Source organism: Cynoglossus semilaevis, chromosome 4 (assembly GCF_000523025.1).
Source record: "Cynoglossus semilaevis isolate Cse_v1.0 chromosome 4, Cse_v1.0, whole genome shotgun sequence".
Taxonomy (NCBI): Eukaryota; Metazoa; Chordata; class Actinopteri; order Pleuronectiformes; family Cynoglossidae; genus Cynoglossus; species Cynoglossus semilaevis.
In genome coordinates this window covers 14,043,456-14,068,281 of record NC_024310.1, presented here as the reverse complement: position 1 = coordinate 14,068,281, position 24,826 = coordinate 14,043,456, and the positions used below count along the sequence as shown (strand labels likewise).

Genomic DNA, 24,826 nt, shown 5'->3' with positions numbered 1-24,826 from the left:
TTTTTGCACATCTCTCACTGATTATTTATAGCAACAACATAAAGCAATATTTTCTGCCCGAGCTGACTTCAACACCACAGTCAGACCGGAGTTGTTGAGGGAAATGTCACTGTTATCATTGAACATGCCCTTGAAGTTCTACGACTGCAAGCTTAAATATTCTGTGAATGATCAGATCTGCCTTTTTTCCTACAGCACCTTGGCATCCACAACCCCCCAAGTCCTGCAACATGTTGATGCAGCACGGTCATATTGGACCATTAGACCACCACAAATATACAAAATATAGCTACAGGTCATTTGAAATAATAATAATAATAATAATAGTGTAAATACAATAAATTACAAGGTAAAGCTCAAAACTGGCTTGAACACAAAAACAAACAAAAACCCTTGTACCATGTTGGTGTCGTCCACTAGCTCCATGTGTGCCACATAAGACCCCGTGCCCTCACCTTTACTACCTCTCCTTCCAGCTTCACCTTCTCCAGGTGAAAACTCTGATTTACACACGTGTATTCTGTCTTGTTTACACTGATTTCCATTTCTCACCTCTCTAGTCATGACCTCCACTTTTCCAGGGTCTCATTTGCTGCCCCCCCCCCCCTCCACGCCCCCCATAACAGATTGCAGCATCATCTGTGAACGTCATGGTTAACAGATCTTCCCAACCTCGTCTGCCGACCTGTTCATCCCGATGGTGATCAGACGAATTAGCTCTGAGCTCTGGGTTTCTCCGACTCCACCTCTTACCACATTTAATTGCTCTCATACATCCACATTTTCCAAATTTCCAAGTCATTGATTCATTTTTGGTGCTATTTTGGGCTCATTAATGCATAAAGGATGAAAATTAATTTGCTGTAAACACAAGTAAATGGCCAGAAAGATAGATCTCTTTTTGCAGCTCCCTATTAAAATAACCATTTCTGAAGAGTGCAGAGTCAGTAGCTCCTGTGAGAAATAGAGATAACAGGATAATTATCTTCCGTGTGCTGTAAGGCTCTCCTTTTGCTTGATTTCATTGTCTGCCTCGGTTGGAGTGTGATAATAAAGGTGGGGAAAAAACCTACAAAACAAACTCCTGCACTTGTTGAAATGCGTAGGTTTAAATGTGTTAACTAAAAAGTGTAAAAACATGTGAGATTCAAGAGTCATGGGTTTGTTCTATACACGGCTGTATATTAGGGCTGTAATCTCCCAGCGGACCGGTCGATTTATTGGTCGATACATTCTGGTTTCTGATTGGTTAACTTTTTTCTTCTTCTTTTTTTACATCAGGAGGAAAGTACGAAGTGCTAATTGAAAAACGTTTTGGAAAGGCTAGTTTGCTAAATAATGATTCAATTTTGAGCGTTTCATTTTAACCAGTCCTCGTCTACCATGTCAAAGACATCCACAGTGTGGCAGCATTTTACAAAAATAGATAACGGGAAAAAAGTCGAATGAAAAGTTTAAACGCAACATTAGCATATCACAGGTCGAATCCAAACATGGCAAACGGTAAGCTAACATGTCTGTGTTAGGTTGCTCCGTCAGTTTTGGCTATCTGAATGTATCTGTATCTGTCTTAAACTTTAAACGTGTATACATGGTATACACATTTACCATACTGTATACACCATTTTTCTTATCTTTTTCTAGTATTTAATGCTAAGAAATAATAGTAGATTTTTTGACATTTTATCCAGTATATTTATGTATCCTCATTTGTGGCTGTTGTATAATGTGGAGGTTATACATCTTAACCTCAAGAAATATATTTTTTTGAAACCTAAGATTGATGACATTTTGAATACATTTTTACCCTGTCTTGATGTGCAGGTTCACAAAAGCACGATGCCTCTCGATGGTATCTTCAGAACATAGCACAGGAGTCTGTCGACAGCTCTGATGACGAGTTCTTCGATGCTCGAGGTTAGTGGTGCATTTGCATTTCTCTTTATTTTTGTTCCCTCACAGTGGCTTGTCATCCCAAGGCATTGATATAGAGATGAAGAAAACTGAAGAAAAAGTGAGAGATGGAGAAAGAGAACAGAAGATGAAGCAGGAGTGTTCTAGACACAGTGACGGTGGACAGAGAAATGAACATACAGAGTGACTGAGTATAACCCAAAGTCACCAACACATTTTACCTGCTCTGACGTGGTATGAGGTAAATTAAATTCTCCCCAGATTACTGTGTGTTATTGTAGAAAACCAAATTAAGTCACAGTGGGAAAACCCTAACCCACTGATACTCCCTGTCTGTTTTTTATGTTCCTCTTTCACATTCTTGTTGATGCTCTGTCTTTCTCGTGTTAAAACGTCTCCCTGCATCTGTGAGGCGTCTTTTTAACAAGAGCAGCATAACATCAGTGTCATGTAGAGCCTGTGTTAACTGTGTTTGCTGAAGGGTGAGGAGCTGCTCCAGCTCTGATGATGTCATCAGTGTCTCTGCCTGCCTGCAGTCCTCTTCTACAGGAGAGGACAGGGTCCAGGAAGGCAGTGTCAGTGCGGTTGGGTGTGTTGTGGCGTTGCCTGTAGCTAGGGTTGTTTTTCATGGAGTAGACTGGTCTGTAGCAGTGTTCTGACAGTGAACAAGGGTATTTGGTCTGTGAGTATTTTGTCCAACATCCTTGTTGTTCCATTGTCTGTGCAGAATCTGACAGCACAGTGAAGGTGTGGGTCTGGATGTTCAAAGAGATCCTACACGGTTTCCTCAAAGCAGTCCTGTAAAGACAGTCTACCACGGAACTGTCCTATAAGCTGCTACCAGAAAGATGAGAAGATGGTCTGAAATCTGAGATGGAAGTAGGGTCGGCTTTCTAGGCTCTCGGAATCCTCTGGAGAGGATGGTCTAAATGGTCTGGAGGGATAACCATTGTTTATTCAGTTGAGTTAAGCTGCACAATATTAGGCCATGGGAAATATATTTATAAGCCAAATTCTTTCTTATCCTGTGATAGGGCCGTGCTTTGTTATGTTACTGATGGTCGTGGTCTCTGAGGTTTACTTAGATCAGTGTTTAAAGAAGCTTCAGCCTGACACACCCAAACACTGAACAGGCTAGTTCTCCTGTCTTAGTAGGTCAGGTGTCTTAACAGCTGGTTTTAATTCATCGTTCTAACTTTATATGGACAACATTTGTAAAGTTAGGTCTTAAAACGAGACAAGAAAAGTCGTTGATAAGAGTGTACGCCATATTTGGTGAAGGAGTTGAGGATTTTGGTGTAAGGCGGCCACTTTGGTCAGTATTGGTCACTTACACAGTGGACCACATTGTTTTCCTGTTGTTGCAGACAACAACAACAACGCTAACACCTCAGTGTGGCCTGGTGTATGTCACTGTTTTTGTTTGTACTGTGGTGAAATTGTATAATTTCCATGTGAGAGCAATTACTATGCAAATGTGTGAGAGCTGGTGTGGTGGGTGGGCGTTTCAGATGATGTGAGCACAGCAATTAACTCCAGGCACTGTAGCTTATTATTGAAACTCACTGCAGTGGCATAAATGCAGACACTGTATTTCTCCTGTGTGTATAGTGGTACTGCAGTTACTTGTTGGTAGTTACACACACAGTTGCACATACTCTTACTAGTTCCAGGTCCTAATCCAGGACTCCAGGGATGGTAGGGGCTGTGGCAGGGTGTTGGCTACGTGGGCTTAGATGGGAGAACAGATGGATGGATAACAAGAAAGGAAGGAAGAAAGCAACATGCAACAAACTCACTAACTAACTTTATTAATTCCTTGGGAGTTCCTGTTGGGAAATTAAGGAGTTTCAGAGAACTGATGAAAAACGTATGAATTTTTTTGTTATCCCTGTGTTACAATTAAGACTATTCTATTCTAATTTATTTTTTCCATCAACGACAGCAGTCTGTCCCAGCCCTGAGACAGCCCCAAACCATGATGCCCCCTGCGTCATATTTCACAGTTGGGATGAGGTTTTGATGTTGGGGTTCTGTGCCTTTTTATTTACTGCTAATTAATTTACAAGTGGGGAAACTTATAAATTCAACAGGGGCTCAAATTCAATTATTTCCCCCACTATTCGTACAACTAACAACCATTTTCCTCCTGGCTGCTGAGGTGAGTACCAACATTATTCTTTGTCACACTGTTTAATAATGCAAGCACTGAATATAACCAACACTGTGAATAAACTCTTTCCACCAACGTTCTCTGAGGAGCCATTATTTACAAGATCTGGGTTGTGATCGGATTATGGCTGAGCAGGTGACGTGTTGTACTAGAAGTACTTCTAACTGTAGCCTTTACTCTTGTGTGTTGAGTGTTAATCACTGGGGTGTTTGACGGATGGGTTTAATCCCAAGGTCAGATTTCATTATGTGTGGCCAGATGTACAACACCAGTAAATCTTCTCAACTTCACGTTGAGAATGAAAAAAAAAAAAAAACACAGATAATAATCAAGGACCGTTCCACGGTCTCTAAGAGGATCAGCAGGATTGCTCTTTGTTTCTACTGCATATAATGAGAACAGAAACTTCAGTTCTGGAACTTTGTTGGTGTCTATTCCTAATAACCCTCAGGTCTTTCTGAGAAGCTCATTTTTTTTCTCTGTTAAACCACCTGTCTGTTCTACAGCTGCTGATTTCAGCCACTCCGTCTTTCTGCTTGGTTAACGTTTCTGTAATGACTGTAATCAGCTGCTTTGTTGTTTGACTTGTAAACAGTCAAGAGTTGCTGCACCTGCTTCATGACATCTGCTGTTAAAAAGTGTCATTTCTATTTGGAAAATGACAGAAAAAAGAAGTGGTGGGACTAGTTAGATGGTGAGCCATTTTGTAATAACTTTCACTTTTCTTTAATAGGTCACAGGTGTATAAAATGTATTGTACCTGTCTTGGTAAACAGAATATAAAAATGTTTTTTTTTCCTGTTAAATAAGCAAGCTGTAAATATGTTATATGTTATACAACATATCTTTAATTCATTAATTTAGTATTACATACAAACAGAAAAAAAAACACATGTAGATGTTGACAGAATTACCTTGAAGTACCATGGACAAATGGATAATTAAGATACAATACAGAATATGATCATTAGTTTGGTGACGTTGTGTTGGCTCACTGTGTTAAAAATGATCTGTTGTGTGTGTGTGTTTGCACATCTGCAGATGTCATTGAGGGTAAGAGTGCTATGCTACTTGGTATGAGTCAGTGGAACTCCAATGACCTGGCGGAGCAGATGGACACTCTGGGACACCTGAAAGACCAGCCTCAAGGTAAGGTTGGCACAACGATGATTTGCATCGTTTCAGAAGACACAGGTTCGACCATCAGTTCACACATTTGAATGTTCTCATTTTTTGAATACGTCATTTCAGTTGTATTCAAACAGTGACGTTGGTTCTGGCAGCCCTAATTTCTACTGTTGAGTTGCTAAGGCGTTAACCCAAATTCTCTCCAAGTGTACTCCTTCTGTCTGGATACAAAAAACAAAACGAATGACTCAACTTCCTTTTTGGTCTTTCTATGAGAAATGGTTCTTGTGTGTGTTAATTCCAAGTGTCCTTATCTGTAGCTGCTTTTCTATCTATACTTCCAGGTCTGCAGCTCTTGCAGGTGTGCTCTGTGAAGACAGAGTATACTTTAGGTGTAAAAGAGAAGTACTGTACAGAGTGAACTATCACTTTAGATAGTGCTTGAAATTGCACAGTCTGGTCTCTGTGCCCTCTCTTTGTTTTGTGGGCAGAGTGGTAGGAAGAAGTGGTAGGTTTAGTGTGCCTTCAAATCTGAAAGGGGTTTAGGGCCAACTCCAGAACCTCCATCTGGATTTCATCTGTTGATGAGCAGCTGCAGCTACATATCAAGGTTAATATTTCCCAACCTTTTCTGTGCATAAAATAAAGGCACCTATATATACATATATGTATATATTTACATATGGGTAGGCCAAGCAGAATGGAGCTATTTCATGTTTTTATTGAACACGTTAATTAGCAGTTGACATGGAGTCTAAAAATAATTACTTGAAACTGTGAAAGAGCAGGACTCATAATGACTAGGTTAGTTCAACTGTACACCTCACACACACACACACACACACCTTTCAGTGGCTTCCTTTTTTTTTTGATTTGTGCCATAGATCTTATTAAATCAGGACAGCAGCAGTGGGACCGGTTTATTTCCAATGCCCAGCTTTGATCTGTATCATCTCTGCCTTTATCTGGGTCAAAGTAGAATATTCCCTGGGCTTCAAAAAATACCCCTGGATTCTGCACTCCCTGTAGCTGTGGCTGTCCGACGGTTGTCTGTCTGTGCAGGCAGGTTGTTTTCTGTGCATGGGGATTAGAGCAAAGTTTAGAAGTGAAGCGTTTCTACTGCGACAAGATTCCACCAATTAGTGGTCATTATTATTGTAATTATTCTGTACTTTATTAATTGTTGTCTGCAACATCAATTTTATCTGTTAACTTTTTTTTTAACTTTTCAATTTTATTTTGGGGGAAAATTAACTTTCACAGATCATTTTTTCTATAAGGAAGCTAACGGGGAAAAAATCAAAAAAGCATTGAGACAAGAAAATACTTAAATAATACATGATCCCATTGTAAACCAGGAGCCAGAACAAAGAGTCATCAGAGTACAAAACAAGAGTATGTTGAAAGCTACAGTTTAGGTAGTTACACTGACACAATGACAAACAAGAAGAATTCAACAGGAAAAGATGGATCAATATTTCATTTTAGTTCTTTGTAAACCTCTTTTTTTTACCTCTTCAACTGCTCACTATATTTCACACCTTTAAAGCACTGGAAATGGCCAAAGGCACTGGATAAACTGCAGTGTGGGCATTGTTTGTCATGAGTAATGGACGTAGGACACAAATGCAGCACTTGGGACAAACAAAGGCCTTTGGTTCGTTTTCTTTCCTTTATTGATCAATCTACACACAGAAACAAAAACAGGATCAGGAACAAAAGAAAAATAAAGTGGCTGGGCTCGGCATCTGAAACACTAAAACGGTGCAGGTACTATAAGAATCCCTGGTTAACACACACAAGCACAGACAAAAGGACAGACAGAGCAGAATGGAACAGAACAGGCAGAAACAAACAGACAGCAGGGAGAGACAGACATGACATTGTTAGCTTCCTTACACTGCACACACACTGGTGTGTTTTTCAGGTTGACACAGAGTAACAATCCAGGTTACAGCAGATCATTACTGTGGACCTCGCCCAAAAATGTTCAAATGAATGTCTCTTGTGTGTTTGCTGAGCTCACTAACGAGGCAGCTACATTATTAGCCACTACAGTATATTAGCATTTGATACTGTTGAACTTTAATCCTTACTTTACGTAGACGACTTAGAGCCAAGCAAATTATATACATTATCTCCCTTTCTTTAATCCTTGAAAAAATGTGATAGTTATTTCTACCTAATGCTAATTTACTATTCCCATTGTTTTTTTGTTTTTTTTTAATAATGAAATGTCTATCATCAAGGGGAATACAAAACAGTAACATGGAGACTAAATGACACGACCTGAGATCAGAGGTCACAGAAATGACAACGTAGAAGAACACAGTTTGACCAAAGGAGGAAAGAGCATCACAGAAGTGAAAGAAATGAATCTCTATAAGATTGTTACACTTCCCCAAGATGTAACATCAACTTTTCAAAGATTTTTTTTAGAAATGTGCAGTTAATTTTTTGATTCTTGTCTAAGTAAGGCTGTGACTAAAAGAAACTTAAAAAAAGAAATTAAAAAAAATGTAATGAGAGACAACTATCAATAGTTTGGATTTGCTGGCAAGGTTTTTCTTTCAGAGAACTTACCACCTCCCTTTTTACCCACTCTGAGATTGTTGCCTTGAATTTCACAGCAATTTGGATGTGTCATCCATCATTACTTTAATGCTGGGTTTCACAGTCCACAGCGTCCACAGTGACTCAGGCCCTGAGGAGAGCAGCTGAGGCCTCAGCGTTTGACATTCATCCAGTTATGACTCTGGTGATGGAGACCACTTAAAAAACTGTTTCATCATCAGTGAGTGGTAGACAGTAAAGAGGATATTGATGGAACTATAACTATAGGTACGTTCCTGGAAACAACGGAAAAACACGTCTGACGTTGAGCGCATCCCGACCAGAAGTTCTTGCCACTTTGAACTTCTAAATGTTATGTTATTAGTTTGTTGTTTGCTCCAAATATCAATTGCCCCTCTCTTTTCTCTCCTTCCCCTTTCATTTCTACTCTTTCTCCTCTGTCATGCAGCGACAGAGAGTCTTTACTGTCTGGCTGGTACGGGCTGTGATCCTCGGAGCAGCATTAGAAGAGAGGATTCTTCAGAGGTGGGTTCAGTGACTGTCACAGAATGGTCAGCTTTGTGCAAAATTCAAAAGTAAAGATTTTAGGTAAAGATAGAAAATATGTTATTATCAGCCAAAGGACAAAGTTGAGAGTCAGACAGTAGTGAGACCTGCTATGATGTATGGTTTAGAGGAGACAGAGATGAAGAGAGGAACAGCTATGAGTAAATCTTTTATTTTCTATTGTTTCTCATTAGTCTTCTACTTTTATCAGTCTCAATTTAATCCCTCGTTTTCCTTTGTTTTGCAGAGAAATTGTAAGACCCATGTACTGCTGCTGGTGGTTCATGGGGGGAACATCTTGGACACTGCAGGTGGAGATCACTGCACAAAGGCAGCTGATGTAGCCAATCTGGCCCTGATGATGGAGAAGGTTACCAGGGCTCATTTCCAAACAGCAGCAGAACACGTGATGATCAAGCTGGTGCCGTGTCCAGCTGTGTGCACTGACGCTTTCTTTTTGGTGTCTCAGTGAGTGGCATTTTCACAGTGTTCTTACCTGATACGTTTAAATGTTCACCAACCTGTTTTAGATCAACATCCTCAGGTGGGGTTTATTTAGCACAGTGACAGCCACCTGTCTGTCACAGCACAACTGTTGCAGTGGTAGTTAGTCTTCCCCAGTGGAGGAGGTGAGCAGATCATACTGAGGCTCATTACCATTTAGGATAAAAGCAGAGAAACTGGCCATTCAGACCAGGTTCTGTTAAACACGGTGTTTACAGAGTGCCTCTGTGTTCAGTCCTGCCGTTTTTTTATGCCCAAACCTCTTACTAGCCTTGACAATAACACACTATTTAGATCGCAACCACATTTGTTTGCATAAATTTGCACAACATTACCCTACTATTGCTTTCATTCCTCGCTGCATCTGAATATGCAGACACAACGACCAGGGCCTAGACACACCACTTGGATCCATGTAGAAATCAGGACACCAAACTATGTGCTTACGTGCACAGCAGTTTTATATTTTTTAAATATAAAATATTTATTTTTTAATATTTTTTTGTTTGTTTTCTGACGTCTAAAATATATTTTAGTAACATCTTTAATGATGTAACCATGGATGTAACCACGGCAACAATAAAGGTGAAGAAGTTTTGCCTTTAAAAATCTCACGGCACAAATATCTAGTAGTGTTTTCTCTTGGTGTGTATGTGCAGTAACATAGCATATAAGTAGCTCCGCCCGTACTGCAACTTTGACCTTGTCAAAGATCTGCTTTTCGTGTGCTCAACACCAGACAGCTATCATGTCCTGCCATAGAGCTAAGCACAGCTGGATATTGAGCACAGGGTTGAATGAACATGAGCTATGTTACCCTGTAGAAGTGAGTGTCATCACTAACCATACCAGTGAGGCTCGACTAACCACTGGGAAACATCCAGGATCATTCATGGCTGTTGAGTTTCCTCTGAAGCTTCTTCTTGTCCTGTTCCTGACTCGTTTATTTATGATTGGCCTGCAGCTTGTTGCCCAGTATCCTGTCAGGTTAACTATTCCTGCCAGAATTGCATACAGTACCTTACTGCACGTGCACACACAAGACAACCACTCAATTGTGCCTGTCCCTGCAGTACACTTTCAGCGCTAAAATGTTGCCATAGTTACGTCCCCAGGTCTACCCCATGTGGATAAGGTGGCAAAGCTCACTGTGGCTCCTTACCTAAGAGTACTGCCCTTTCATTTTCCAGGCCAGTGCCAGTCCACTCAACCCTTTGTTTTCCTCCAACCAAAGCATGTTATTCACATTTCAATTGGACATCAAGGAACCAGATTAATTTGCATATTAAACATGATGTAGCGTTTTTCTTGCGTGCTGAGACTGATGTGAAACTGGTCATGAACTGCACATTCAGTCTTAGGTTTCTCTGAAGAACTTCCTGCAAAGTGAACACTACATCAGTTCATATTGGTTTATCCTTATAGTCTTGGGCGAAACATACATAATGTTGCTTTACGGTGAATCTAAAGAAGACGATGACTGTTGTTTAACTCCATGTTCAGTATTGAGTTTCTGCTTTGACAGTCACTCAGATGTGGGGCCCTTGTTGTGCTGAAGTCCTTGTTGAGCTCAGATGTGGAGCCCTTGTTGTGCTGAAGTCCTTGTTGATATATTACAGCCTGTGTTCAGCGTTGCTGGCTTCCTTTGTGTCATCACTGCACTGATAGATAGTGACAGTGTCCCTACTGTAGTGAGAGACAAGAGAAAGTTTCTTTCTAACATTAACACTCACACACTGCAAGTAAACCAATATTTTGCTTTTCTGTTTCTATTTGTTTTTATATCCTGTTATGATGGGGACTAACTCACCAGCACAAAAACAAATGTACAATAGCAACTAGAAACAGGAAACAAAATGTCAGATATTTCCAGAAAGTCCCTCAAACGATAATGAAAAAAATGAAGGAAAATGACAGCCTGACAATCAGAAAACATAAGACTGACGGACATAAAAGACTGGCGTACCTTGGCAGAACCTGAGGGAAACTAACAGAAAAAGTAGAAAAAATCCTTTGTTTAATTTTGTTGGCAGTTTTTTTTTTATTATTTTTTCCTCTGCCTCATTCTTTACTTTAAGAAACGAAGACTGCCCTGACACATCACATTCAAAATATCAACATCTCCCACAATCTCTAACCAGTACCATGGTTTGTGCTTATTTGTATTGTATATGTGAACTTTTAATCTTAGTTATATATAAAACAGTATATATTTTCACTTGTATTTTGTTTTCCTATTTAATTTGTCATGAATGTAAAGGTTCTGAGAGTCTAATGTGAAGGAAAATTAGTTAATATGTATTTGATTTGATTTTATAGGACTGTGAATATTATAATGTACTTCTTAACCCTTGACCCCACCCCACCCCCCCCCCCCCCCCAAACCTTCCACATCAGCTGAGAGACGGGCCAGTAGTGTGGACTACCTTCCCCTGGCTGCTCTGCCACTTCTTGCCATTGTCTCACCCCAGTACCAGGATGCAGTGGCAACTGTCATTGCCAGAGCCAACCAGGTCTACCACAGTTTCTTGCAGTCTGAAGAAGGCCAGGGGTTCACAGGACAGGTCTGTGCTGTTTAAAGAACGTCACTACTATTTTAATGATACATAGATCAGGAGAGTATGTTAAACATATGAGCTGAGGTGCATTTGTCCTTTTCAAACCCATCCTGTTCTTACCTTGTGGGTGTTTTAAAGGAAATAGTTCTGTTAATGTCAGTGTAATGTTAAGACAATGAATTTGAACAGCACAGCATCATGATAAGTTCATAGATTAATAACAGTAAATTTAATATGTAAAGCGACATGTCATCAGCATAAAGGGAAAGCATATAACCTGTTTCCCTTTCCTGCACTGGCCTCAGACCAGCCAACCAGAGTCCATCTGTGCTCAGTCCTTTGGGGTTTTTTTCAGCATACGCAAAGGAATGTATGAATTAGCATAACTTATACATAAAGTGTCCCCATTAAGTCCATTTTTAAATAGATAGGATGGGATTTGTTCCAGCTATCAAATATTTATGTAATATGAATAATGCAAGTTAATTTGTTTGTATCTTAAGAGTATTCACTATTTCACAGATTTATTCAAGAGATTATAATGATCTTCCCCACTGTTTGCCACACTAAAGTCCTCTGTAACACCTACCAACAACTCCTCTGCATAGTGATGTAAAATTCATGGTTATTAGTTCAAAGTGCTGGATTTCCAATAGGGTGCTACAGTGAAGCGTTGTTTATATTCTTTGTGTATCCGTGTCCCTTGTTTTTTGTTCCTATTGAATGTGTTTTCTTTCTTTTCATTTTATTCATAAACTCCTTTCATTCCCCCTCATGTTTGAGATATTTCTGACGATGAGCAACATTTGGTATGTGCAGAGAAAATCGGTATGACTGGAAAATATTCCTGTGGCAGGTGTGTTTAATGGGTGACTGTGTGGGTGGAGTCCTGTGCTTTGATGCACTGTGCTTCAGTAACCAGCAGAGGCCTGGGAGCCCTGACCACGGCGATCTCAGGAACAACGGCAGCAAGGTAGGTGGGCAGGTCGGTGTGACAACGACAATGTAGAAAGTTTAAAAAAGAAAGAACTTTCTGTGAAACAACATTTCTGATGTCTTTTGTCCACTCAGAGGGGAGAGCTTTTGTGGTCCTCTGTAAACCTTTTTCCCTGTTTTCTCTCAGGACCATTCAAGCCAGTCTAAAGAGTCTAGTCCTGGTCTGAGTTCTAGCAAAAGACTGAGTAAGAGCAACATTGATGTCTCTTCAGCTAATGAAGGACAAGGTCAGAGTGGAGCGCCCCTGAGCCGCAAACAGAGCGACTCCTATGATGGAGACACGTCATCTACGGGACAGCACAGCTTTTTCTCCAGGTACGCAGAGAACCTGGAGCGACAGCTTTTTTTTATTTACCAGAAAACCACGACTAGGTGATTTAAGGTGCTGTAACTTTGCTAACAACTCATTCACAGACAGTGAATGTAAGACAGTATGCAGTATGTAGGTCATCCTTTTTAAAATAAATGTATGTATGCTTGCATGTCTCCCTCTTCAGTTTGATTAAAGAGAGTGTGGAGCTTCACAGCGGCAGCAGCACCTGCCTGGTGGTGAACCCTGGTTGGTTTGATTTTGAGGTGTCCGACTGCTTCCTGCTGGGCTGTCCTCTGGGGCTCGTGCTTGCAATGAGACGCACGGTGCTGCCTGCAGTTCAGAGTAAGAACCAAACACTGTACCTGTAGTTTCTCCAGTTTGAATATACCTTCTCTTTTTAAGTTTCCTCACACGTCTACAATGTTCTTTTAATTAATTCTTCTTTTTTCTGTTTTCCTTTGTGGCATTTTCCATCCTACTGCTGCACCACTGCCAACCGTATCTCATTTATTCTCTAAGCTGCTGCAGCTGCTGCTGCTGCACCATGAGCTGTCTTTAACATTCATTACTGTATAAAGAAAGGAAACAAAGAAACTACATTACAGTTATTCCTCTTACTTTATTACTACAAACAGAGTTCAGACCTATAGTTGTTTAACATTGTGTCATTCCTAGGTTCTAATATCTTTGGTTACATCTTTAGATAGTACAAAGTTGAGTGATTTTCCATATTTAGCTGTGATTACTTCATAGACAGAACATTGGAAAATTACTTGGTTTTTTTATATCTGATAATACTCTATTTCTTATTATTTCTTTATTGTTGTCTTTCTGTCTCTCTCTTTTCCACGGCTGTCTCCTGACATTCAGTCAGCCAGCTCCATCCAGCCTGCTCTCAGATTTTCAACCTCTTCTACCCTTCGGACCCTTCAGCATCCAGGATAGAGCCCCTGCTGCACCCCCTCTTTAACAAGTTGCCACCATTTGCTGTGCCCAGGTACCAGCGCCACCCTCTGGGCGATGGACGCTCAACACTAATTGGTAATTCTGGCAATTTCAACAATTTGTTTTAAAGGTTGTGTTCAACCCTTTGTCTGTGATGTAACCTGGTCTTTTTTTCAGAATTTTCTTCAGAATGCAAAATCTATGCATCTACATTTTTCATTTTACATCATTCCAATGGTGCTCTATTTGGTTAATATTTGACAGCAATGTATTGTCATTAATGCTCAGCACACCATGGCACACAGTAAAATTTGTCCTCTGCTTTTCTTAACGTCAGAATAGATTGAAACGATTTGATAAAGCCAAAATCACCCGCAAAATTGAAGTGGAGCCTAGAGGAGATCTGGGCTGGAGGACTCTTGTCAGCGTGCAGAGTGGGTTTTTTGGCTTTCAATAAAGCAGCTTCATCAAGGAAGTCTCTTTAGACTAGCTATTTTCACCAGCTCTTCTAAAAAATCCAGAGCAGCCGGAAACCAGCAAAGATGTGGAGGATGATTAAACCTGCTCTGTTCAAACATGTTGATTTGATGCTAAAACTCTTTGAGTTCCAGTGTTAGAGACAACCAGTCCTGTAGAGATTAATAAAAAGAATAGAATAAGTGTGAAACAGCTCCAAGTGATCCAAACCATAATCAAACTTTTCTTTGGTCGCAATTCACACGTTTGTAATGTTTTTTCCCCCATAATTAAAGTCCACCACTTGAACGTCCAGCTAATCCTCTTTGTACTACTACAGTTGTAGGAATATAGAATTATCCAGTGTGCTCCAGGTGCCATTTATCACTCCAGCAGCGTCACACTGGGCTTCAAGTACTGTCTGTCACCATTTAATGGCAACATTAGCCTCACAGCAGTGTTCTAAGAATAGACAGAATTTATGAGCTGAAAAACAGGATCATTCAGTTGTTGATAATTTATATGGCTTAGGTGGATTTCACCAACATTAAGGATATTTTTAAGGATATTTGATTCGACTAAATGGAGTTTCCGATCGATGCAGAGTGACTAATGGCTCCTGCTTTCTACTGAACAGTGTTCCGATACAAAGCGAGAGGTTTTCCTATTAGGAAAAACATGTTCATTAATTAAGGACTAAGGCCGTAGGATTGTTTTGTTGCCTATATATATATATATATATATACACACGTGGACAAAATTGTTGGTACCCCTCAGTTAAAGAAGGGAAAACCCACAATTCTCACTGAAATCACTTGAAACTTACAAAAGTAACAATAAATAAAAAAATATTGAAAATTAAACAATCAAAATCAGCCATCACTTTTGAATTGTTGATTAACATAATTATTTTTTTATACTCCTATCTTCTGTATTTTCCAAGTGGAAAGCATTCATGGCCATTCGAGTTTGTTTTTGGGAGAAGAGCAGACACAAGGAAGTCCAGCCTCACATCGATTGTCTCGGACTAACCCTAAAGGAGAAGAGGGAGATGGAGGGGGTGGTGGAGGAGGAGGGGCAGGAGGAAAAGAGGGCACTCGCAGAGCCAGTGTTACAAGTGTGGGAAGCGAAACATCGATTTGCTCAATGAGTCAGCTGGGAGACATCATCTCCAACAGTGAGTGGAGGGAAACACACAGTAATTGATTTGGAATTTAAAAAGAAAGACGTTTTCAATTAACTCATGCTTTCATTTTTATTTTTTATCTTTATTTTTATAACTCTCCATCTTCCTCTTTTGTATGCAGTGTTTAGATTTCTTAAAATATAAATAAATATGAAAATCTCATCATCAGAACTGTACCAAAAGTAACAAATTAAAAAGGACATGACTATTCTTGAGCCATTTGTCTCCTGTCCTGTCTTTGGCAGTCTCCAGTAGCTGGTGGGGCACCAAAAGGCTGGACTACGCCTTGTACTGCCCTGACGTGCTGACAGCTTTCCCGACTGTGGCCCTGCCTCACCTCTTCCATGCCTCCTACTGGGAATCTACAGACGTAGCAGCTTTTGTCCTGCAGCAGGTAATTGACCCTTATGTTTAACCTCAGCAGATTTAACTACCAGCTAACACAAAGCTGTCCTTAATCTAATTATAGGGTGATGCTTCACGAAATGATCATTTTGTCATAACATGACCCTCTGTGGGGAGGACGCACTGTAGGGTTTTACAAGTTTATTAGAAGAGGATTACCATAAATCAATAGAAATAAATGGCTGCTGGGGGAAGTGTTGTATTACTGCATTATTTCTACAAACAAGTATCTTTTATCTGTATTAGTAATTGTATTCCTTAGATTTTAGATTCAGATAGATGAACAATAAATGACTGTTTTGTTGTTTTTTGTGTGTTCTTTCACGTGTCTCCACAGCTCATGCGGTGTGACTGCTTAAAGACCAAAGATGTCAATCATTTGGACTCGGCTTCCTTCTCCTCCTATAGTTCAAGGGAAAAATGGCTAAGAAAGCGGACACATGTCAAACTTAGGGTAAGGAAAACCAACATGAATTATTGTTAGATTTCTTTTGTTCTTATTGCAAAGACAAATTAAAATTGAAAAAAAAAGTATTTAAATAGTAATCTCCACAAGCCCATATTTCAAAATGGCTGACACCCTGATGTGCTTTATGGACATGGCTCTAAAAGACTATTGATACCTAATGTCGGTGCTTGAAGGGCTAATATTTATGTGTAGCTTTCTGTGGGGGTTGATGTCTGTTGTACAGCCAGTTTTGGTTTTATATTTGTAGCTAACTTATAACTGCCCTTTCTTTAAAGTACACTGTTAAATGAATACAATCTTCCATCAAACAATTTGGCCTAATTTTACTTTTTTTGACCCAGTCTTATATTTACTTGGCCTAACACAAAACCAAAAATACTTCTTTTAGAGATATCTTTTTTAATCCAACACATATCTTAGATGTTTTAAGGCTTAGAAATAGTACAAAATAATCTTCTCATGAAGAAGCAGGGGTTAAAACCAAACACACCAGATGAACTGTAGACAGTTAAGAGACTGAGCGTGTTGTACAGTGGGCTCTTGAAGACTGTGTGAAGTGAAGCCTAATGAAAGAAAGGTCTGATTTATCAGAGTAGTATTATGGTATAAAGGCATGAAGTCAAATATCAAAAACAAAAGATTTATTTTTGCAGAGCTGTGTGGATTTTTAATGTGAATAGCCAGTTTTTTTTGTATAGATCTCTAACACTTTCACCTTAATTTGCTGAGGCGGATCGAGCCGCTGAACATCTCAACGCCTCTGCTGAGAGCTACAGTCAAGGTCACGCAGCTATTCAGTGCTGTTTACAGGAGAGCAGAGTCACAGTGGGAGAATATTTCAGCAGTTAATCGTCATCGCAGTATGAAAATGATTTTATGTTTTAGTTGTAGTATTTCTGGTACTGAGAGAGACAGAGACACTTGTGACAGTGTGATTGGTGGTGCAGAGATTTAGAGCTGACTTGGTCTTGTGAGTAAGCTCTAAATTCTTCTGGAAGAAATAATCATTATTTGTAGTGATAATTATTATAATATTCTTATTTCAAAAGCCTGCTTGCTTTTCTTCATGAAGCAGTAGTTTTTCAAAATGAGAGTAAAACACACTGACTTCATCAATGAGTAATGCAATAATACAATCCCCAATGATTATTATCATTCATTATGGTAATAATTACATTCATGTACAGCCTAAGAACACAGCTGTGTATCATTTCTTACTCCTTATGGACTTTGGTTTACTGCAGCAGACTGATGAAATAACATCTTCATTTGTGTTCATTAAAAAAATAATCATCATCATAGAATTAGTCTATTAGTCAGTTAAATACTGTTGATATATTAGGATACCGTAGACTTAAGGTGAAGTAAAGTGGCTTTACTTCCATCTAAGTCAGTCTCTTTTCTACAGTTCAACCATGATGTTTTTGTTTTCTTCTCCATCTGCTACAGAATGTCACAGCCAACCATAGGGTGAATGATGTCATAGCAACAGAGGATGGACCTCAAACACTGGTGGGGCGTTTCATGTATGGCCCTCTGGACATGGTTACACTAACTGGAGAAAAGGTGAAAGAGGAGAAGAGAATAATCAGGGATGGCTCGATCCCACACTGAGGATCAGTCTCAGTTTGGTACTGGTCAGAATTTCAGGACATTAAACATCGGGAAAAAAACAACTGTAGTCCATTTGATCTGATACCAAAGCCTTAATGCTCAACGTAACGTGACATTGTTGCAACGAGTTGCAGTGTTGGACATTAAAATAAAGTTGCATCGAGCCATCCCTACTAAACATTGTAGGTTTTATTTGTGTAAAGAGGAGCTGACCTGTGTGTGTCTGTCAGGTTGACATTCTGCTGATGACACAGCCTCAGTCTGGGCGATGGGTCAACTTTGACACAGAGGTGACCAACAGCAGCGGCAGAGTAACTTACACCATTCCCAAGAGCAAACAGCTGGGCCTGGGAGTTTACCCTGTGAAGATGGTTGTCAAGTAAGATCGATGAGAGCGTTATCAGTTATCAGTTCAAACCACCTTCTCTCAGTATTTCTGATTTTTAAAAATAATAATTCCTTACTTTTCATGTCAGGGGCGATCAGACCAGTGCAGAGGCCTATCTGACTGTGTTGCCACGGGGAATGGAGTGTGTGGTCTTCAGCATTGATGGGTCTTTTGCTGCTAGTGTGTCCATCATGTGCAGTGACCCCAAAGTCCGACCTGGAGCAGTGGATGTGGTCAGGTAATTATCGGGGTTGTCTAACTAATCACTAATCAGTAATTAACTAGTTAAAATATAATAATCAATAACACTGTTATCATGAATTCAGATTTTTTATTATTAATTATTAGTAAATAGTCATAATATATAATACAATTTAAATAATATTTTAGTAATTAGTAACAAATTTAATTGGGTTTGAATCTGTGTGTGAGTAGACTGTGAAGAATATTGAATAGGTCTGGCGTTGAGTAGACTGTGAAGAATATTGAATAGTTTGTGTCATCAGTACGAACACAGGTGAAGAGGACGACTGTTCTCTGAATTCTTCCATGTGTTTGCAGACACTGGCAGGATCTGGGTTACCTGATCATCTACATCACTGGACGCCCTGACATGCAGAAGCAGCGCGTGGTGTCTTGGCTATCACAGCACAACTTTCCTCATGGGATGATCTTCTTCTCAGAAGGTCTAGTCCATGATCCGCTGCGGCAGAAGACCATTTTTCTCAGGAACCTCATCCAAGAGGTGCATGTTCTTCACAGGACCCGTCATCCCAATATTTATCTTTAATTCCAGGTGCAGTTTTCACAGGTGCCACATCAAATCACACTGTTTTTTCTCTCTGTCTCCAGTGTCATATAAAGATCAACTCAGCCTACGGCTCAATGAAGGACATCTGTGTTTACAACATGCTCGGCCTTGGTCCCGCCCAGATTTTTATTGTTGGCCGACCCTCCAAGAAATACCAAAACCAGTGCCAGGTACATGAGCTCAGTCATGAAAATAACAGTGGACAATTCTGTCCAGAAAAGATAAACTCTCCAGGGAGAGGTTTTTCTCTTCATGGAGGGCACTTGTAACAGTCGGTACAGGCTTAGTCCTCTTCACTGTTAAATGTCAAAACGTCATTTTGTCTGAAAAGCAAGTAGTGGTAACTGTTGATTTATTCCAAACTTAGTATCATTGTTCTGAACTTACATAATCACTTGTAGAGTTTTTATGTTATTGTAAATATAGTTCAGTTATTATTTCATTTTTATTACAATCTCATGGAGTCCTTATGTAGTACTTTGGTTGGATCTGGTTGTGACAAAATGTGTTATTTTTATTTTTAAAATGTTGGTATATTTCCTTGGATTAAATCATTGTTATTATTTTCATTTTTGTAAATATATATATAATATTGTAGGAACTTTCAAAGACATATTTAAGAATATGGTTGGCTGTTAGTGAATTAATTTGTAAAAAACCTGTACCTTGACAACAGCACTAAGTTGGCAGTTCGCAGGTAGTACTGATTCAAATTTACCTTAAAAAAATAAGTCCATTTTCTAACTGCTTTGTAATGTCTGTGGTTTGTGTTTAGTTTCTGAGTGAGGGCTACGCTGCTCATCTCTCCACGCTTCAATTTGGCCATCGAACCAGACCCAAGAAGTCCTCCTCCGTCCGCATGGTCCTGAGGAAGGGCTCTTTCGGTCTCTCAACCAAACCGGACTTCCTTTGCAAACGAACGCACCTGCGGAGGACCATGTCCGTGCAACAGCCTGATCCGCCGTGCATGACCAACCCCAAGCCGGAGAGAGCCCAAAGCCAGCCTGAGTCAGATAAGGAGCACGGGGTCATTGGCGGAGGTGAAAGTGGAGGTTGTGGAGCAGAAGGATCAGGGGGGTCGTGGGGGCGAGCCACCGTACACTGTGGAGACTCAAGTTCCTGGAATCAAGGAAGAGTTGGATGAATTAAACTAAAGATTAAAAACTAGAACTGTTAAAAAAAAACAAAGGTGAGAATAAGCTAAACCATGTTTCCCTTAACTAAAGTCAACCGGTCTCATCAAGTCCAGGACTGCACGGTCTGTGGTATTAAAGAACCTGTTCATGTTTACGTTGCTGGTACAAAATATGGAACGTGGTCAGCAATTTACGCTTGATGTTACACAGTTGTTTTTTCTTTTTGCCTTTATGGCAAATATTTGTCACTGGGGTATATTTGGCCAAATGGACCCCAATATACCAACAAAACTGGGAGGGTTTGTTGGCAGTTCTTTATTATGGGAAACGAGACAGTAACAACAGTAAAGTGTGTCACAGTTTTTAGCACCCTGAAGTGAGTGACTTTAGACAACTGTATTGATTGTTTTGTTTCCTTTGCAGCCTATTGATTCCACAAGTCCCTCGACCAATAATAGAAGCTGGCACGTGAGTCCTAATTATGCTGCTTGATTGGCTCAAAGCTGGCCTTTGTCCTTTGGTCCTTTGGTTCTGGACAGTCCAGCACCAGTTCTGCCTGTCCACCTCCTCCAACTCCTCTCTCAGGACGGAGCTAGAAAATAAACCTGTGTTTAAGAAGCAGTGATGTAAGTAAACTAGACATTACTGTAGGATGTTGTACACAAACAGAATCAAAGTTGGCATGTTGATGTATGTGGAAACGTCAGTCAAAATGCATATCATAGATGAAATGACAACTGACTTTTACCAGGAATGAATTGGATAAAATTATCATTAATTAATTAATGATTTTGTTTCCAAGCTGCAGTTGTGATTTCTGCGTTGGCACCTCTGTGGACGGACTTGAATTTGTTTTTATGATTTGATTTACCTTTCTTGTACAGTATATTTTGGGGGTCAGGGGGCGTGAAGTTCAAATTTGTACAGTATGCAGCTTTTTCTCTTACATTTTATTTCTAGTTGAAACCTACAGTTGGTGATAAGTAAAGAAACATGAAACAGTGCTTTTTTTTTTTTGCTTTTCCATAGTGGTACGAGCCTTGAGAATATGTGGAAACAAATCTGTTAGAGTTTTCCAATAACATGTAAATAATCACAGTCTGTAACAGTGAAGACTCCTGACTCTCCTCTGTCAACTTCAGAATTGTAGTCCCTGTAATATCTGCCCCCATTTAACCAACCAACCTTCTCTTGTAATCCTAGCTAGACAAATTATCTTACCGATTTTTGCTGCACTAACTCAAATATACAGTCCGTCGGAGAAACAAACATTAGTTGACGTGGGAAATTGTTAAGAAGTCTTAAACGTTGCTAGTTCCTGTGGTCGGTATTTTATATAGTTTTCTCTTTTTGCCAAAACAAAAACAACAACAACTCTGCAGCTGTCTTGTGCAATCTGACGTTGAACTGTATCTGGTGTGATGATGTTACATATATACATATTTTTCTAAATGGGAATATTGTAAATGATGATTTTTTATTGTCTCTTTGATTTACTAAATCGCTGGTTTATGCTTTAAATTGTACTGATATATAACGTTGTTTTAGTTTTCAGTATTGACCTTCATCTCATCGCTGATTTGCTGCTGTTAGGGCAAGACTAACCAGAAATAACCAATGCCATCCAAATTAAAAACAATATATCAATTTAGCCAAACAGACGTATTGAGGTTGGTCTGGTAATATATAGTAGGTTATATATAGAAAAGAAATCTTAAGAAAATATACCTCAAAATAACCAGGAACATCCTGATTGACTCAAATGAAACAAACCTGTCAGACCTAGCGTCAGCAACTCCATAACATGAGCCCTAGATCCAGAAATAACAGTAAAAAAGCTGTGTGTCTGGTTAAATAGCTCTGTCACTGAGATGTTTAACCAAAAAAGTGACCGACTGCTGTTAAGAAAGATTGTAAAAGACGTGTTTTTCACTCACTGGGAGACAAGAACTGACGGTCCTCTGCTCCTCCACTGTGGTATACTGGGCTGCTGTTAACCTTGTTCCGGAGCTTTCTCTGTCATCTGTTCTATCAACCACCTCTACATCCGTACATCTAACCTGAGGTCAATCTCTCCCTCTGTCTGGCAGCTCTGTATCCACACCATCGTTGTTCAATATTTCCATCGTCTCCCTGCAGCACATGTCCAAACCATCTCACCACTTTATCTCCAAACTTCTCAGCGTTAGCTGTTTGCTAACGACATAAAAAAGAAACCTTACTTTCAAACCAACAAGACGTTCAACTATTCACCCTCCTCAAAGTTGCCCTTACTGCCCCTAGAATCACCACTCTCCAGAAACGGTTGATGGTTAAAATGCAGAGGACATTGACGATGAAGCTGATTCTTCTTCTAAACTGACTGATACAACAGTAACATTCACGACTGCTCCGCTGTATTTTCATGATCTACCATCAAGAGAGACAGCACGCACTTTTTCCAGTGATTCTAAGTCGAAATATCGTAACTGTGCTTTTCCAGTCTTCCAGTAGCTGCTCACTACCTCCAAGGGTTTGTTGCAACTCTTCCCTAATGCCTTTTGGATTCTCCTCCTTCTATGATTTCCAAAATCAAATCTTCATTGCTGTGTTTGTTCAGTTTTTTTTCTCTGTCTCTCTCTCTCTCTCTCTCTCACCAAGCTATGCTACTTTGTCACTCATCATCCAAAACATTACTCTCATAGTTGTTTCAAGGTTGTCCCTGCTCAACTCACACTTTTATTTACAAGTCACACAGTTTGAAACTGTATCTAATGCTGCTGGATTTGCTGATGCTAATGGTGGTAGCAATGCATTCACAACTACTGTGATAGTAACTTTAAAAAGTTTACACTGTCAATGAGAGGATGGGTAGTCTAGTATACCCTAAATGGTATACTGTATGCAAACCTTGGTATACTGTAAACTATTGAAACATTGACATACAGTAAGAAAGGCCTTATTTGTTATGCATTCAGTAAACTAGAGAAAATCAACATCAACACATTTTAATGCACTTTCCTTTGAAGGTGATTTGAGTTTTTCACTCCAGCTCGTTATTGTAGTATCTAGATGGGATTGTTTCAAGTATTCCTAGGTTTAAACTATTTATCCTTACATACGTACATATTAAACTATGCTCTTGAATAACCTGCACAGCATTGTTGAAAATGAAAAACAGAATACAGCAATATTTACAGGTGTCTTTTTTAACCTATTGATCAAGTGATGGAGTAACTAGTAATCTTTTTGTATCCAAACAAGTATGTATGACTCCCTAATGTCTGTGGAACAACAGTTTGCATTGTGCGTTGTGATGTAACATGTTGTAGAAGCTGTGAAATATAACCAGATTATGGGGGAATTGAACTGTTCTTTGTAAGTCTGCTAACACTTTGGTCAGTGTGTGGCTCTGATGTGCCTACGTTTTGCTTGCTGTTAAAAAAAAAGGTGACCAAGTCTCTGCTACTTGAATATGGGACTGGGATTCTATGTGGGATAATATGGGACACTTTATGAGGTCAAAAAGTGTGTTTAGTCTACTTGATAAATATTTACAATAAATTGCAAGTTATATGCCAGTTCATGTCATGTATGATGATGTACGATTATTTTTAAATTATCGAAGTTGTAATTTCTAAATAAACAAAGCAACACAATGCTTACTCAGTGTGCTTTTTAATTTGGTAAAATGTATTCTGCTTAGGTATTTGCAATTATTTAGCATTAGCCTCATATGAATTCTTTCTAATGCTAGTTTCCACGGTGACATAAGAATTTCATATCAACGTAGACGCAGGGGGAGCAATAAGACAAATGTCTTTTGTTGTAAAAAAAAATCAAAAAGCTCTTAACCAGCTAACACACTCACTCACCTATGTACATTGTGTAAATTATATAATACACTAAATTTTAGTATTCTTTGAAGACTAAATATAATCCTAGAGAGTTGATTGGACTCAAGTTAATACAGTTAAGTTAATTTGACAAATGAATTTTTAGTTTGATAAATAATTAAATGATTTTTTCATAAGAAATAATTGAAACTAAAAGACTACTAACATTTTTTATATATATACAATATTATATATACTATTAAATCACTAACCACGTTTCAATATTTATCTTTGGTGTTTGATTAACAACGTGCCTTTACCTCCCCCTGCAGGCTATTCTGTAGCATCACTGCAAAGACAAAAATAGTAGGAAAAAGATTCTCCTTACTTATTTTTAAAAAATCAGAAAGTGGTTGTTTCCCAATCAGCCTATCAGTAATCAGTATCGTTACGTCATGTCTGGAGACTACAGCCCATAAAGGTAAATCCTGTTGTTTTTGGAGTATGACTGGGGCGGGGTCGATGAGATGGACCGTTGTCTTCCTGCAGTGTCCGTGGTGCAGTGCTCTCCACCACGGACACTGAATCTTAATGTTTTCCTCACACGGTCATTCAGCCAGACTCTTGTTGTTTTCACCTTTAGTCCAGCAGATAGAGCCATTGTTCCAACAACGTTTGTCCATCAAAGGGCCAAGACAGAGAAGACCGTTCACATTCTTAATGAACAGGTTACTCAGTCCTACAGGTGTTTAGTCTGTGAGAGGCCTGCACACGGGGAGTCTGAATATGTTTAAGTCTTAATCTTAATCCGTCTTTTTGTAGCAACTGTTGGTATTTTTGTTTGTTATTATCAGCAGTGTTTTATTTTTATGTGAATTTTTCAGTTTTGTCATTG

General features: G+C 39.4%; 1 protein-coding gene across 1 annotated transcript; it reads left to right on the top strand.

The window, feature by feature from the left end:
• Positions 1-1,038: 1,038 nt before the first annotated feature.
• Positions 1,039-23,751, top strand: pitpnm3 (PITPNM family member 3). Its single transcript, XM_025055171.1, has 20 exons — positions 1,039-1,503; positions 1,825-1,917; positions 5,129-5,236; positions 8,238-8,314; positions 8,583-8,803; positions 10,041-10,076; positions 11,244-11,403; positions 12,254-12,370; positions 12,521-12,708; positions 12,891-13,048; positions 13,577-13,747; positions 15,051-15,284; positions 15,539-15,687; positions 16,036-16,152; positions 17,617-17,733; positions 18,012-18,160; positions 18,258-18,407; positions 18,731-18,914; positions 19,022-19,150; positions 19,756-23,751. Exons 1-20 carry the CDS (start codon positions 1,446-1,448, stop codon positions 20,122-20,124), a joined length of 2,985 nt encoding a protein of 994 aa, XP_024910939.1. The 5' UTR covers positions 1,039-1,445; the 3' UTR covers positions 20,125-23,751.
• Positions 23,752-24,826: the final 1,075 nt, after the last annotated feature.